Genomic DNA, 13,632 nt, shown 5'->3' on the forward strand with positions numbered 1-13,632 from the left:
TATAGATCTAATTTCTACCAAGCTGTAGAAAAGAACAAAGATGATAAAGCATAAGAAAAAAAAAGGAAAAGTTAAAAGTGTAATTAATTTGCAATCTGCAAATCCTGAAAATACTTCTCTTTATTAAAAAGGGTTACTGAATCTAGAAAGAATTCTGTGGAGAATAACAACCTTAAAATGCTTTTAAAAGTCACTGATCATCTATTTACTATTAAAGACAGAACAAAAGAACACAAACAGCAAAATAAAGATAGTAGTCTAGAAATGAAGTAAGCTCAGTACTTACTGGTATTAAAAATTACTAACTACCAGGAAAAGATAAATACAAGAATGTTTGTTTGATTTGTCTTTGACATTTCTGGGACTGAAGAACTTCATTAAGAAAACCAGGGTGAAGGATTGAAAATGAATGATCTGGGGAGCTAAGAAGGTGGAGTAACAGGGGTTACTCCCCTCAACAACTACTCTACATAATGTCTAGAAAATAGACCTGATCAAGTCTGGATGGAATCACAGTAAGTCATTTTTGAGCCCAGTCAGCAAAGAGAGACAGAGGTCTATGGGTACTGGGGATGAGGTCTAGCCAGGGATACAGAGCACTCTGGTATAGAGAGAGGCTATACAACAGAGAATAAAGATGCTCCACACCCACCCAAGAATCTGACCTTGTGCAGGAACAAGCACAGACTGGCAGCTGTTACTTATTAGCCAGTTCCAGGTCTCAGATCCAGGGATGACGGAGGAGGGAACCTGTGTCCACAAATTAGGTTCCAGGGGAAAGAGCAGTCATGGGTCCCAAACTGTGTCCTGAGCAAGGAGTAAGTTCAGAAGCCAGCATTAGATGGGCAGCTCCAAGCCCAGAAGCATATCCCAGGGTTTCCGGTCCAGCCTCCTGCTCAGTCTGAAGCCTACAGTAGGATGAACCAGAGCAGGAAAGCCTATAAGACCAAAGGGAGGCCTGCAGCTCTGTGCCTCTGAACCAGCAGTGCTTTCTAGCTGCTACGCAGTGGCCATGTCCAGCAGCACACTCAAACTCAGACTCACACCCAGGTCAGAGACTTGCAGAGTTCAGACTGGAGACTCAGAGGCTGCCCATAATCAGACCACTTTGGGAACACTAAAAGCTTGTAGGCCCCCAGACTTAGCTGTCCCTGACATTTTGAAATAAAAAACACTCAATCCCCAAAGACAACTCAGATGTTGCCTCCAGAAGTAAGAAGACTTCAACCTGAACAGAACCCAAACATAAAGTCGGAGATCAGGGAAGCAGGCTGGAAGAATGAGCAAACAAACAAAGGATCCCACTATTAAAAGATATGGAACAAAGCTGACTAGAATTCCTAGAGGAATTGAAGCAAGAACTTAAAAAAAGAGTTTAGAAAATGCTTTTATAAATGAAATGAGAGCAGTTGAGGTAAAAAAAAAAACTGGACAAGAAATGAAAGCTGTGGAAGAATGAACTGGAAAGAGAATTAACAGCTTAGTACAAAAATCTTACCCACGCAACAAACACCCTAAGAAGTGGACCAAAGAGAAAAAAAAAGACTCCAGGAGATACCAAGATACGTTAAAAAAAAAAAAAAGACAAAAGCAAAAAAAAAAAAAAAAAAGAAAAAAGAAATAAAGAAAAGAAAAACCCACAAGGTATTTCAAAGCAAAGAGAAGAGGTCGAGTAGAATCAATGGCCTACCTTACAGCCATCATCAAAAAAAAAAAGGAAAGGAAAAGGAAAAAAGCCTACATATATTTCAAGAAATCATAAAAGAAAACTATCTCTTAGGACTAGAGGGCAAAGTTCCAGCAGGGGAAGAAAAACCACATCACTTATTGAGAAAAACTGCCATATGAAAAGTCCTAGGAATATTCTCAAAATTCAGAGCTTCCAGGTCAAAGAAAGATGCTACAAGCAGCCAAGGGAAAAGAATGCAAGTGTCAAGGAGCCCCAGTCAGGATCACACAAGATTCAGCAGCCACCACTCTAAAGGAGTAGAGAGCCTAGAATACAACATTCCAAAAGACAATGGATAATGGCTTACAACCAAGAATAACGTTACCCAGCAAAGCTGAGTTTGATTTTCTGAGTATAATAAATAGCTCTTTAATGAGATATAGGGCTTCCAAACAATCCTGATAAAAAGGCCAGGGCTGTGTAGAAACTTTGAAGGGCAAACAGAGGAGTTAAGAGAAATGTAAAAAGGTAGATTAAAGAACAACCATAAGGGACTAAATAAGGACACACTGTTTACATTCTAATATGAGGAGATGATACACATGTCCCCTCAGAACCCTATCATCATCACGAATCGTAAAGGTACTAAAAAGACAGAGGTCTGAGAGTGGTTCTGTTATGTTTTGACGATCTTAAAAGATGAACGGAAAGGAAAGGGACAAGGAATATACTGCAGGAGGGTGCAAAGGAAGGACGGGGAAAATTATCGCACACAATATGCAAACAAGGAAGGAAAGGTTGGGGGAACAAGTGACACCTGAACCACACATATGAACATCACACACACACACACACACACACACACACACACACACACACACACACACACACTCTTGGATACAGAATTATATTTCATTCAACAGGGAAATAAAAGAGAAGGGAATAAGAGGTAAAGCAGATTAAGGGAAGGATTAGTCCTAAAAAATACTATGATTATGTACAAAAATATTTATAGAAACTCTTTTTGCAATAGCAAAGAATTGGAAACTGAAGGGGGTACCCATCCACTGAGTAAAGGCTGAAAAGTAATGGTATACGAATGTGATAGAATACCACTGTGCTATGAGAAATGATGAAGGGAACAATTTCAGAAAAAACATAGGACGACTTGTATGAACTGACAAAGAATAAAGTGAGCAGAGCCAGGAGAACACATAATAAAATAACAGCACTATTATAAAGGCAAATAACCCAGAGACTTCAGAACTCTAATCAACAATGCAGTGCTTAACCATGATTCCAGAAGACTCATGTTGAAACATGCTACCTACCTACCTCCTGATAGAAACGTGATAGGCTCAGAGTGCAGATTAAGACTTTTTTTTTGTCCCTGGTCAATGTAGGAATTTGTTTTGCTTGACTGTACATGTTTATAACAATGGTTTTATTTTTCTTTCTCATTTGGAGAAAGGGGAGGTATTAGGAAGAGAACTCCAGTTTTTATTGATTTATAAAAGATAAAATTTAATTTTTAAAAAAAAGTGATAAAGGAGAAAGTTAACCAAATGACAAATACCCTAAGAAGGAGTAAATAGTTTCTATGATTCTTAGGATTAACTTATTGAGCAACATTTGCTGTGGCAAAGGTGCTTATAAATAAACACAGTAGGTTTTTAGAACTTAACAAATAGCATGAACTTACACCAACAGAGAGCTCCTAATGTTAAAAAATTTGGTATATGGTAGGCAAATCCATATGCATAATTACAATTCTTTCTGTTTAACTAGACATCAGATTCTTGGTCAAAAATAAAATAAGGTCTTTTTTTCAAGCTGTATATTTAATAGTATCTATGTTCTTGCATAAATTAATCACATGCCATAGTTATACGAGCATCCATTACTATCACGTACTCCAACCAGTTCTGTCTCTTACCAAGAACTTCTTAGTCAACCAAAAATTGACATTAAAAGACAAAAATGGCTAACTAATTTGGGAACGTTTTAAAAATCAAATTTCCTATCCTACCTAAATTATAGACATAGTCTTGTAGTCAGCATGCTGGCTAATAGTCCAATATAATATTTTAAAAGCAAATTAGCACTGTTACCTACATTTTTAAGTCACTCAACCCACCCCTTTCATCATTCCTTTCCCTTCTCGATTTCTCTGCCTCCCCATCTATAGCTTTATTTATATCTTGTAATTTATGTCTTCTTTCTTCCTGTCCACTTTCCCATTCCTTCTACCCCAGCCTTCAGCTCTTTCCATTCCCAGCGCCCCCTTTCTTTTTTCCCTGCTCTTAACATCCCTAGTGGGGGCCCCCATCATCTCTCCTTGTCACTGTTGCTGTGGTTTCTCCTTTGTTCTCAAAGAGGACCAATGACATCATCTCCTGAATGAACTACTGAAATGGCCTCCTCGAGATCTCCGGCTGTCTCTCCCCACTACAGTGTTTTGTCCACAGGGCTGCCAGTGATTTTGCTAAAGCCTAAGTCTGACCGTATATATCTCCCGACTATTCAATCTCCAGTGGCTCTGTTACCTCTTAAGGTCAAGCAGAAACTTCTCATTTCTTCTAGTTTGGCATTTAAAACTCTTCTAAAACTGGTCCCTTCTTATCTTCCCAATCCCCTTGCATACATAGTGCTTTCCTCCATGCACTGTGGCCTCCAGGCCTCCTGGCTGTTCCTCAGAGCCCATACCTGGTCTCTCATGCCCATGCCTTTTCACCGGTTATTACCCACGTTACAAATGCTCTCTTAGCCTCCAGCTAAGTCCAAAGCACTGACTACCTTCTTCAAGATGAAGCTAGTCAAGAGACCTTTCCTGATCCCTACAGCTGCTAGTGGCTTCCCTCTGCACCTTATATAGACCCATTTATGTACCTGTTATCTCCCCCATTAGAATGTAACCTTTATATTCCCAGTGAGAGAACTTACTCAATTCTTGTTGATTGATTGTTCCCTGTATTGAGGCCAACAAAACTTTGATTGCCGAAATGCCTTCGAGAAAATTAGCCCTGTTCATTACTTATATGTGTGTGTGTGTGTGTGTGTGTGTGTGTGTGTGTGTATGTTATTTAGGGTTTCTAAAATTACAAATGTTATCCTTGTAAATGAATTAACTACTTACCAGAAATGTATCGGGGGAAATGGTAACTCCTCAAAACAAGGCTGCTGGTATGTCTCTTCCCTCAGGGCCAATCCCTGGGCACTAGCAAAGCCAGTGACCAAAGAAAATTCTTTAAGATACTCCTGCTGTTGTTCTGCTTTGTTTATGTCACTGATTGAAATTTCATTATTTTGCATTGTACCTTACACCGCTAAGAAGACCTCTTCCTGATTCCAGAATTGTGCCAATGCTCATTTCAGCCCAACTGAGGCAGGTGTGTGCAGCGTCCTAGCTCGTAAAGATAACATATTTTGGCATTTTATGCAGCAATCAGAGAGATGAGCTTTCTGATTCTAAGCTGATCATCCCATTCAGCCAACCACAACCCTAGAAGCCCTAGGAACCAGGAGACTTAAAGGTCTCTATGGGGCCACAGATAGGAAAGCTCATGAGTCATCTCGAGAGGTGATGTTGATACCTAAAGCTAGCACCAAGTGTGCACAACCCCCCCCCACCACCTCAGCTAGCCCCAGAGGTGCCGAGGTGCTTCTCTCCTCCCCACTCTGCCCCCCATCTACTGGTTGATCTAAAGTCATACCCCTCTGTGCTGTCCACATTCTGTAGCTGGTAGAAGATTATGACTGGTGCAAGACCTGTGAGACTTGCCCCCCAATCTTCTACCAGCCATTTAGCCCTCTTCACTACTAGCTGAATTGAGACAATAGGCTGCTCAGATGACAGTGGAGACTCAACTAAACCCAGTGGCAAGGATCCAATCTGAGGAGCTCCCATCTCATCTCTATCCTTCCCTATACTTCTACTGGTTACAAAGAATATCCTTCAATAAATATCAATAGGATTCTTCATTTCTATGTTTTCAGCCTGTTTTTTTCATCCCTGGGTATAATAATTAGTTCATCACAAAATCATTTAGAAAGCAATAGCTTCTAAATGTAGGAAGTAATCGGAATAGAAGAACCTGATCAATTTTTTTACAAGTACTTTCTGTAAACCCCAATGGAGCCCCGACTCACTTAGAAAATGGAAGAGGGCCCTCACTTAATCCCACATTTCTTCATCTCACTGCTTATGAGTCTTTTACTGAATCACAGAAATTTAGAGCTGGAAGGGCCTTAAAGATCATTTAGTCAGTCAGTTAATGAGCATTTATTAAGCCCTTCCTACATACAAGGCACTGTGCTATTTAATTTAACGATAAATAAATGCCAGATAGAGTCTACACCCCCATTCTACAGAAAGGAAGTCACTTATCTGACATCATAGAAGGACTGGGAGAAACAGAACTAAATTCCAGGCCTTCAGACCCCAGGTCTCTGTTTTTTCTACCCCATCATCCTGATGCCCCTATAAGAGGCCTAGAGCTGCTGGGTTAAACTTTAAGGAACCCTAGATACTGCCAGCATGAACTGCTTTTCAAGCATGTACCTTATTATGTAACTGTCACTACTTCAATCTAAAACTATTTCAAAATGAAGACAAATACTTTGTTCACAAAAAAAGGCTTCAGTATTTCAAAAGATGTCTAATTTCATCAGTAAATACTATGCTCACCCTGCCCCTTCTCACTTGCTGAGAAAACTTAATCACTCCAGGGTCAACCTTTGGATGATAAATCCCTTCAAATTTAATTAAGCTGGTCCTCCAAATACAGGTCACAGTCCGCCACAGGGCGTGTCACCCACGCCTTTCAAATTCTGTAGGACTTGAGAGCATGGGTTCCTCTGGTACAAGATTTTGAAAAGCTAGGATCCCTCCTGTGCTACAGTGAAACCAGGTAGGTGGACTTCTGGGGAGAAATCCTTGGCCAAGAAACACTATGTCAAGTTGTGCAAGAGGGTTTGGCAATGCAAGGCAGAACTTGATTACAGTGACTGCTGCCCAACAATGCAATGGCTACTCGGTGCCCAAAGTGCCCAAGGATAACCCTTGGTCAAGGTAGTGAAGATGCTATTCCTACAGGACAACAAGTTGTTAAGGTCTCTTGTAACTCTCAAGTTCTAAGATTCTCTTTATCATAATCCCTGAAATGAGTCTAAAGAGCTTTGAATACAGTCCAAGCAATGATGTGAAGCACACAGAGGGCCGTTCCACTCTAGTGCCCATTTCCAATGGAGACAAATTTGCCAAACTAAATCCCTTCAAACACCTGTGAAGTGCAGCTCAGGTACTTGCCCTGTCTGCTCAATCAATGTTCTTAAATATCAGCTTCGAATTCTGCTCCAGGATCACAAAGCCACAAAAAAAAGGTCACCATCTGCTGACCAGAGGCCAGCGAGTAATCTTTGATCAGGTCGACTGTCATCCCTGCGGAAGGGCAGAAGAGAAAGCCAGACATTTTGTAAAGCAGCATTAAACACCAAGCATCTCTGTAGGGCACAATTTCCATCTGAGCTCCAGGCAGTCATCTGAAAGGAGGCAGTGATTCCCAGAAGCTCCCTTCTCTGCCCCATGCAGATCCTCCCTCAGGGCATCACGTGTCAGGAGCTGATCCACCATTCCTCCACACACCTGATACCTGTGAAGATGGCTGGCAAGCAGCCAAAGCCCACCAGAGAACATGGCCCAGGAGCCCCGGGGCACCGTCCCTTCTCTCCACTTGGAATGAGCTCATACTTTTCTGGGCTGAACCAGTGATTTTGTTGGCATATCTAACTCCTGGGAAGCCACCTCCTTCCACTGAAGCCTGGGGCCCAGCAGGAGAAGTGACTCTGCCAGGGCCCACAGGCAGTAGGTTGTCAGGTGTATAACAAGTACCTGCAGATACTCAGGAAGAATGGTACATAGGTCACTTTAGCGTTATTTATAAACAGTCAACAACATCACCAAGTACCAAGAAAGAGCTGGCAGGGGTGACTGCCAGCCTTTGGTAATGACCTCTGAAGGATCATAAAGAATGGGAGAAGGATTGTGGAACTGGAGATGGGGAAATGCCCTTCTTTTCAAAAAAGGCTAAGGGTTGAACAGGCAAACTATAGACTCAGGAATCTGCCTCTTAGTCCCAGGACAATCTCAGAATAAATTATTAAAGAGATGATTTATGAACATCTAAAAAGGGAAGCCAGGATCACCAAGAGCCAGCAGAGGTTCATTAAGAATAAGTCATGCCACACTAATGCACTGCTGGTAGAGCTGTGAACTGATCCAACCATTCTGAAGAGCAATTTAGAACTATGTCCAAAGGGCTAAAACAAACCACGCATACTCTTTGATCCAGCAATACCACTACTAAGTCTACATTCCAAAGAGATCAAAAAAAAAAAAAATGAAAGGAAAAAGGACCTACTTGTACAAAAATATTTATAGCAACTCTTTTTGTGGTGGCTAAGAACTGGAAATCAAGAAGATATCCATCAATTGGGGAATGGCTAAGCAAGCTGTGGTATAAGATTGTGATGGAATATTATTATGCTATAAGAAATGGCATGGGGGCAGCTAGGTGGCGCAGTGGATAGAGCACCAGCCCTGGAGTCAAGAGGACCCAAGTTCAAATCTGACCTCAGATACTCACTAGCTGTGTGACCCTGGGCAAGTCACTTAACCCCAATTGCCTTAAAAAAAAAATGACATGCTGGATGATTTCAGAAAAACCTGAAAAGAAAAGACTTATATGAACTGATGCCAAGTGAAGTGAACAGAACCAAGAGAATGACTTAGCTCTTCTCAGCAATACAATGATCCAAGACAACCCAAAATTACAGATGATGAAGCATACTACCCATCTCCAGAGAAAGAACTGATATTGTCTGAACGCAGACTGCAGCTTTCACTTTCTTTCTTTTATTCTTTTTTTTTTGTTCAAGTCTTCCTATACAAAATGACTAATATGGAAATGTTTTACATGATTACACATGTATAACCTGCATCAGATTGCTTACCATCTCAGGAAACAGGGAGGAAAATGAAGGAAGAATAGAATTTGGAACTCAAAACTTTAAAAAAAAGTTAAAAATTGTTTTAACATGTAATTGGGGGAAAAATAATATTAAAAAAGAAGAATTGGTCATGCCAGACTAAACTAATTTCTTCCTGACACACTAATCGGGGGATGTTGAGGCCATAGAATATGAAGCTTCAGCAAAGCTCTCTCAGGACAACCTTGTGTCTGAAGAGCCAGATGAGAGTCCTGTTAGGAGATTCAGAACTGTGGAATGGTTGGCTCCAATACCTAGAAGAGTCATCAATGGGTCAATGTCAGCTCGGAAGGTCTCCAGGAATTTGTGGGGACTCTGTACTTTTCCACATGTTTATCAGTGATCTGGACTAAATAGAGACACAGTGGGCCTTCTTATCAAATCTGCCAAGAACAGAAAAGTAGGAGGGATTGATGATGTCCTGAGCGGCAGTCATGACTACAAAGTCCTCTCCTGGCTTCCTACACTCCAGCTCACTCCAGCCCTGGAATTGGCACGTTAGAAGCAACGGTCTCTCCACAGGGCCTGTCCCTCAGAGAGGAGGGTGCCCGGCCAGCCAGCTCTCCTTCCTCCCCTTGACGTGGAGAACATGTGCTGCATTCCAGCTGGCCTTCTGTCTCCCCTCTCCTCCTTTTTTTCAGCTTCCTTTTATACTTAGTCTTCCCTCATTAGAATATAAGCCCCTTGGCAGCAGGGCTGGTCTTTCTTTCTACTAAATGTGTACTCTCAGCACTTAGCACAGTACCTGGCACACAGTAAGGGCATAAGAAAGGGTCCAGGACTGATTTGTGGATTGAAAGGATCTCCAGAGGTTAGAATAATAGGCTGAATCTACTAAGATGAAATAGAGAAAAAATGTATAATCCTATAACTGGGTTTAGTAATCTGACTTCACAAGCAAAAGACAAGGAAGGCAACACTAAATACGTTATCTGTGAAGAGAAGATTTAAAGAGAATATGTTAGTTGCCTGAGTGTCTGAAGTGCTGTTATATGGAGGATTCTGTTCTGCTTGGTCCTAGAGGACACAGCTAGAAGAAATGGGCAGAAGCCACAAAGAGCCTTTTAAACAATCAGAACAGTCTGGAAGTAAAACGCACAGCATCCTCTCTCTCCCTAGGAGTCTTCCAGTAAAGGCTGGATGACCACTTACTTGTCCAGACAGGCTGGACTAAGAGGGCTCCAGGATGCCCCTGCATCTCAGATTTAGTGATCTGACCTATCCTGCAAAAAAGGAAGGCTCATACAAAACATGCAGGAAGAGAAGAAACATATTTTTCAGCAAAATATGACATAATTATTCTACGACTTACATCAATGTATGTCTCCCTGAATGAAGCAGATTGCTGCCATTAATGATAAAGTGAGTGAAACAACACAGGTACAGAAGTCCTTTGTGTCTGCAGAGGGGCCTCGTAAACATAGGAATTCATCCTGTCATCAGTTTTCAAATTAATATTATATATTTATTTTACTTGGCTAAAATAAATTTACCTAAGAAGCACAGAGAGTTAACCACTCAGTTATAGTTTCTCACATTCAAAGTTTCTTTGAAGCTTTCCTAATTGGGGGGGGGGGGAAGAAGTGTAATTAAATAAAATTTTCTCTACTTTAAAAAAAAAAACACCTTATGGGAGAACTTGAAGGGGGTTTCTTTCCCCACTCCACTCCCAGAAATGTTTGTGGCTGATTAATCCCTAATGAGACTAAAGTGATAGATCTTATCGTGAAGGGACTGAACCTCTGAGGAAGTTCCTTCTCAATCTACAATTCTGCCTCTCTAAGGGGCACTTTGCTGTGTCCCCTAGCCCTGACTTCATCTCTGACTCCAAGCCTTTAGTGCCTAAATGGTCTTTGGGGAGAAAGACATAGAGTTGAATTAGTAGCCCTATCCAAAAAAGACAGTATTAGGCTGGTAAAGGAAATGATTATCAATTTACCATTTAACTTTGAAAATTTTGCTGTTTTACCATCTGAATAAAAACTCCATCTTGACTTAGTTAATATTTCCCCCTAAAAGTCGACCAGTTGGACAAAATATTTTAACCATGAAGAAAGACTACTTATGGAGCATTAAAAGTAGAGTTTTTTGTTTGTTTTAAATCAACCACTAAATAATTTAAAAGCTTATTCACTTTCTAGTACTGACATTCTGTAGTTTCTTTGGACTATTCCCATGTTTTAAGAGAATCAGGAACTGTAGCAAGTGGCTCGAGAGTCCCAAGACCTGGATTTGAATCTGGACACTGACGCTTGCTACTAGTGTGACCTTGGGCAAGTCACTAGGCCTCAGTTTCCTCACTTGTAAAAAAACTGAAGTAGGACTAAAATGATTCTCCCACTCTAAATCCTCAGCCTCTGCATAAACATAGGCAGGCAAGCTGACATCGGGACTCCTGAATCAAACTGGCTGGGAGGCTCAAGCATTGATGAATGCGGGGCGGGCTAGGAGGATACAAAAACAAGAACCAAAAAAGAAACAATTTCTTTTCTCCTGGCGCTTAGGTTGTGTCAGCGGCTACAATGTGAACACGTGTAAGTAAGTATCCACAGAACAAATACAGGGTAAACTACAAAGCAACAATAAGGGCTTAAGGGTGCTAGCCGGGAAGGGGGGGATGAGGTAGGGAGCAGGAGAGGCTTCCTCGGAGCTGTACCCCGAAAGGAAGCAGGGTTTCTTGGGGTCGAGGACAGAGGGCGCACCATCCTCCTGGGGTGCGGGGCAGTAGTCGGGGAAGACGTGAAGAGGAGACAGCGTGGAGAAAAGCAGCTAGCACTGCGGGGCTGGCAGAGGAGAGCAGAGAGCTCAAGAACCTCGATCTCCTCAGTAAAGGAGGGAGAGAACGCAGGCTGAACGAGAGAAGTCTCTCAGTGGCCCCCACGAAGCACAAAGGAAAAAGCCCTGGCTCTGGAGGAGGACCTGGGTTCAAATCCCACCTCTGACACCCTAGGGCAAATCAATTGAGCTGCAAAGCCTGTTTGCTCAGTAATCGAATCATTTATGAGGCGCCCACTATAAAACGAAAAGCGTTGGCTTAGACGACCTCGGGGGTCCGCCACAGCTCTCCATCTGCCTAATTTCAGGAAGTTACACAGGAGCTGCTGACGGGCATTCGTGGAGAGCGTTTGCACAGCGGGATCCCCCCTCTCACCAACTCTGAAATCAGCTCTAAGCCGACTGTCCCGTTACGGCAGCTACGAGCCGTTCGTTGACCAGCATTTAGGGAGAGAAGGGGCACGACGGGAGAGCCCCCAACCCTGGCAAGTTCCATTAGATGGGGAGGGGTTGGGGGAGGACGCCCCGGCCTCCGAAGTCCCCTCCAGCCCCGGATCCCGAAGTTACTAACAGAGGGCTGCTGATTTGCATTAGAGGAGAGTTTCCACACCGGGAGCTCGCCACGCAGACGAAACCCCAAGTTCCTCCGCCCCTCCCCCCGCCTTGTAGAACTGAACCCGCGCTCAGGCGAAAGCGGAGCCGCCCGATCACAGCCCACTCGGGGCGGTCTCGGACCCGGCGGCCTGGACCTCCCGGGCCAGCTCTGGGAGGGATCCTGGGGGCCACGGGGAGAGAAGAATGGAACGAGAAAGGGGGAGAGGGTCAACCTCGTCCCCCGGGCCAGGAAGGAGCCGGGACCCACCCCCCACCCCCACCCCCCGAATCCAAACACAAGTAGTCTGAGCTGCCGGGCCCAGGCACGCCAGGTAGGCGGGGGTCACGGTCAGGGCCGGCTCCCAACTTGGCACGCCCCGCCCCGCCCGGCCCCGCCCCCCGCCCCGCCCCCGCCCGGCCCGCTCACCGAGCAGCAGCGTGGTCCACGTCCGGCCCCGGCCCCCCGCCGGGCGCTGGCCCAGCCGCGCGCGGAGCCCCGCCGACACACGGGACAGGAGGCTGCGAGTAGGGTGCGCGGACTCGGGCCGCTGCCCCTTCCTGCCGGGCCGCCGCCCGCCGCTGGGGGGCGCCGCCGAGAGCCCGCGGCCGCCGGGCAGCTCGAGCTCGGGCTCGGGATCGCCGGCGCCCACGGCCCGGCGCGGCTGCGGGGAGGCGCGGGGGGCAGCGGCCGCCGCCTCTCGGTGCTTGCTCCGCGCCTGCACGACCATCTTTTCATAGTCCGCGCCCGCCTCGGACGGACGCCGCCGGGACGGGCGCGGCGAGCCTCCCTCGGGCGGCGCCGCGGCCAGCGCGCCCCCTCTCCTTCCGAGCGAGCGTCGGACTGGCCGCCCGCCGGGCTGCGAGCGAGCGAGCGAGCGAGCTGGCGGGCGGATGGACCGACTGACTGACGGGCTGACGGAGCGCGGGCGGGATCAGCGGGACCCGCGGGGCGCCAGCCGGGCCGAGGACGCGCCGCGCCGATTGGCCAGCGCCGCAGCCGGGGGCGGGGCCGCACCCGGAGCCACGCCCCCAACGGCTCGCGGCTGCCCAGGCGGCGGGGCCTCTGGTTGTCAGGGCGACGGAAGAACGCTGGGGAGGAGGGGCGGCCGGAGGGGGAGGGAACGAGCCGCCGGGCGCCCACCGCGCGGCCCCGCGCGTGAGCGCACACACTCGCCGTTCCGGCCCTCCTCGCCTGCCGCGGGCGCGCGCACTTCCGGGATCGGAGCGCTCCCTCGCCTCTGCCCCACGTGGACGCCGGCCGTGGTCCGCGGGGTCCCCCTCCCGGGGACCGAGTGCAGCGAGACCGAGGTTCCGGCCTGCCCTCGGGAGCCCGGCGCCCCCTCCTCTCCCCGGCCTCGTGCGTTTACCAAGTTCACCCCCATTCCCTCGGGGAGGGTCGGGTTCGCTCCTGGGCGGCCTGGGGAACGTCCTGGCGACCCGCAGCCTGGAGGAGGGCAGGGAGAGGCAGCCAGGCTCGGAGGCGGGAGACCCGCATCCCCGGCTTCCTCTTACGCCGGGGGCTGCCCCGGACCTCGCCAGCCTCAGTT

At 46.2% G+C, this 13,632-nt stretch overlaps 1 protein-coding gene across 1 annotated transcript in view; it reads right to left on the reverse strand.

Moving 5' to 3' along the window:
- DPY19L1 (dpy-19 like C-mannosyltransferase 1) overlaps positions 1-12,813 on the reverse strand; it is a 116,495-nt gene extending 103,682 nt beyond the window's left edge. The window contains exon 1 of the mRNA XM_027863955.1: positions 12,513-12,813. Coding sequence (XP_027719756.1) covers positions 12,513-12,813 — 301 coding nt within the window. The remainder of the gene's footprint in view (positions 1-12,512) is intronic.
- Positions 12,814-13,632: the final 819 nt, after the last annotated feature.

This window comes from Vombatus ursinus, unplaced genomic scaffold, assembly GCF_900497805.2.
Source record: "Vombatus ursinus unplaced genomic scaffold, bare-nosed wombat genome assembly UNPS02014773.1, whole genome shotgun sequence".
NCBI classification, from domain to species: domain Eukaryota; kingdom Metazoa; phylum Chordata; class Mammalia; order Diprotodontia; family Vombatidae; genus Vombatus; species Vombatus ursinus.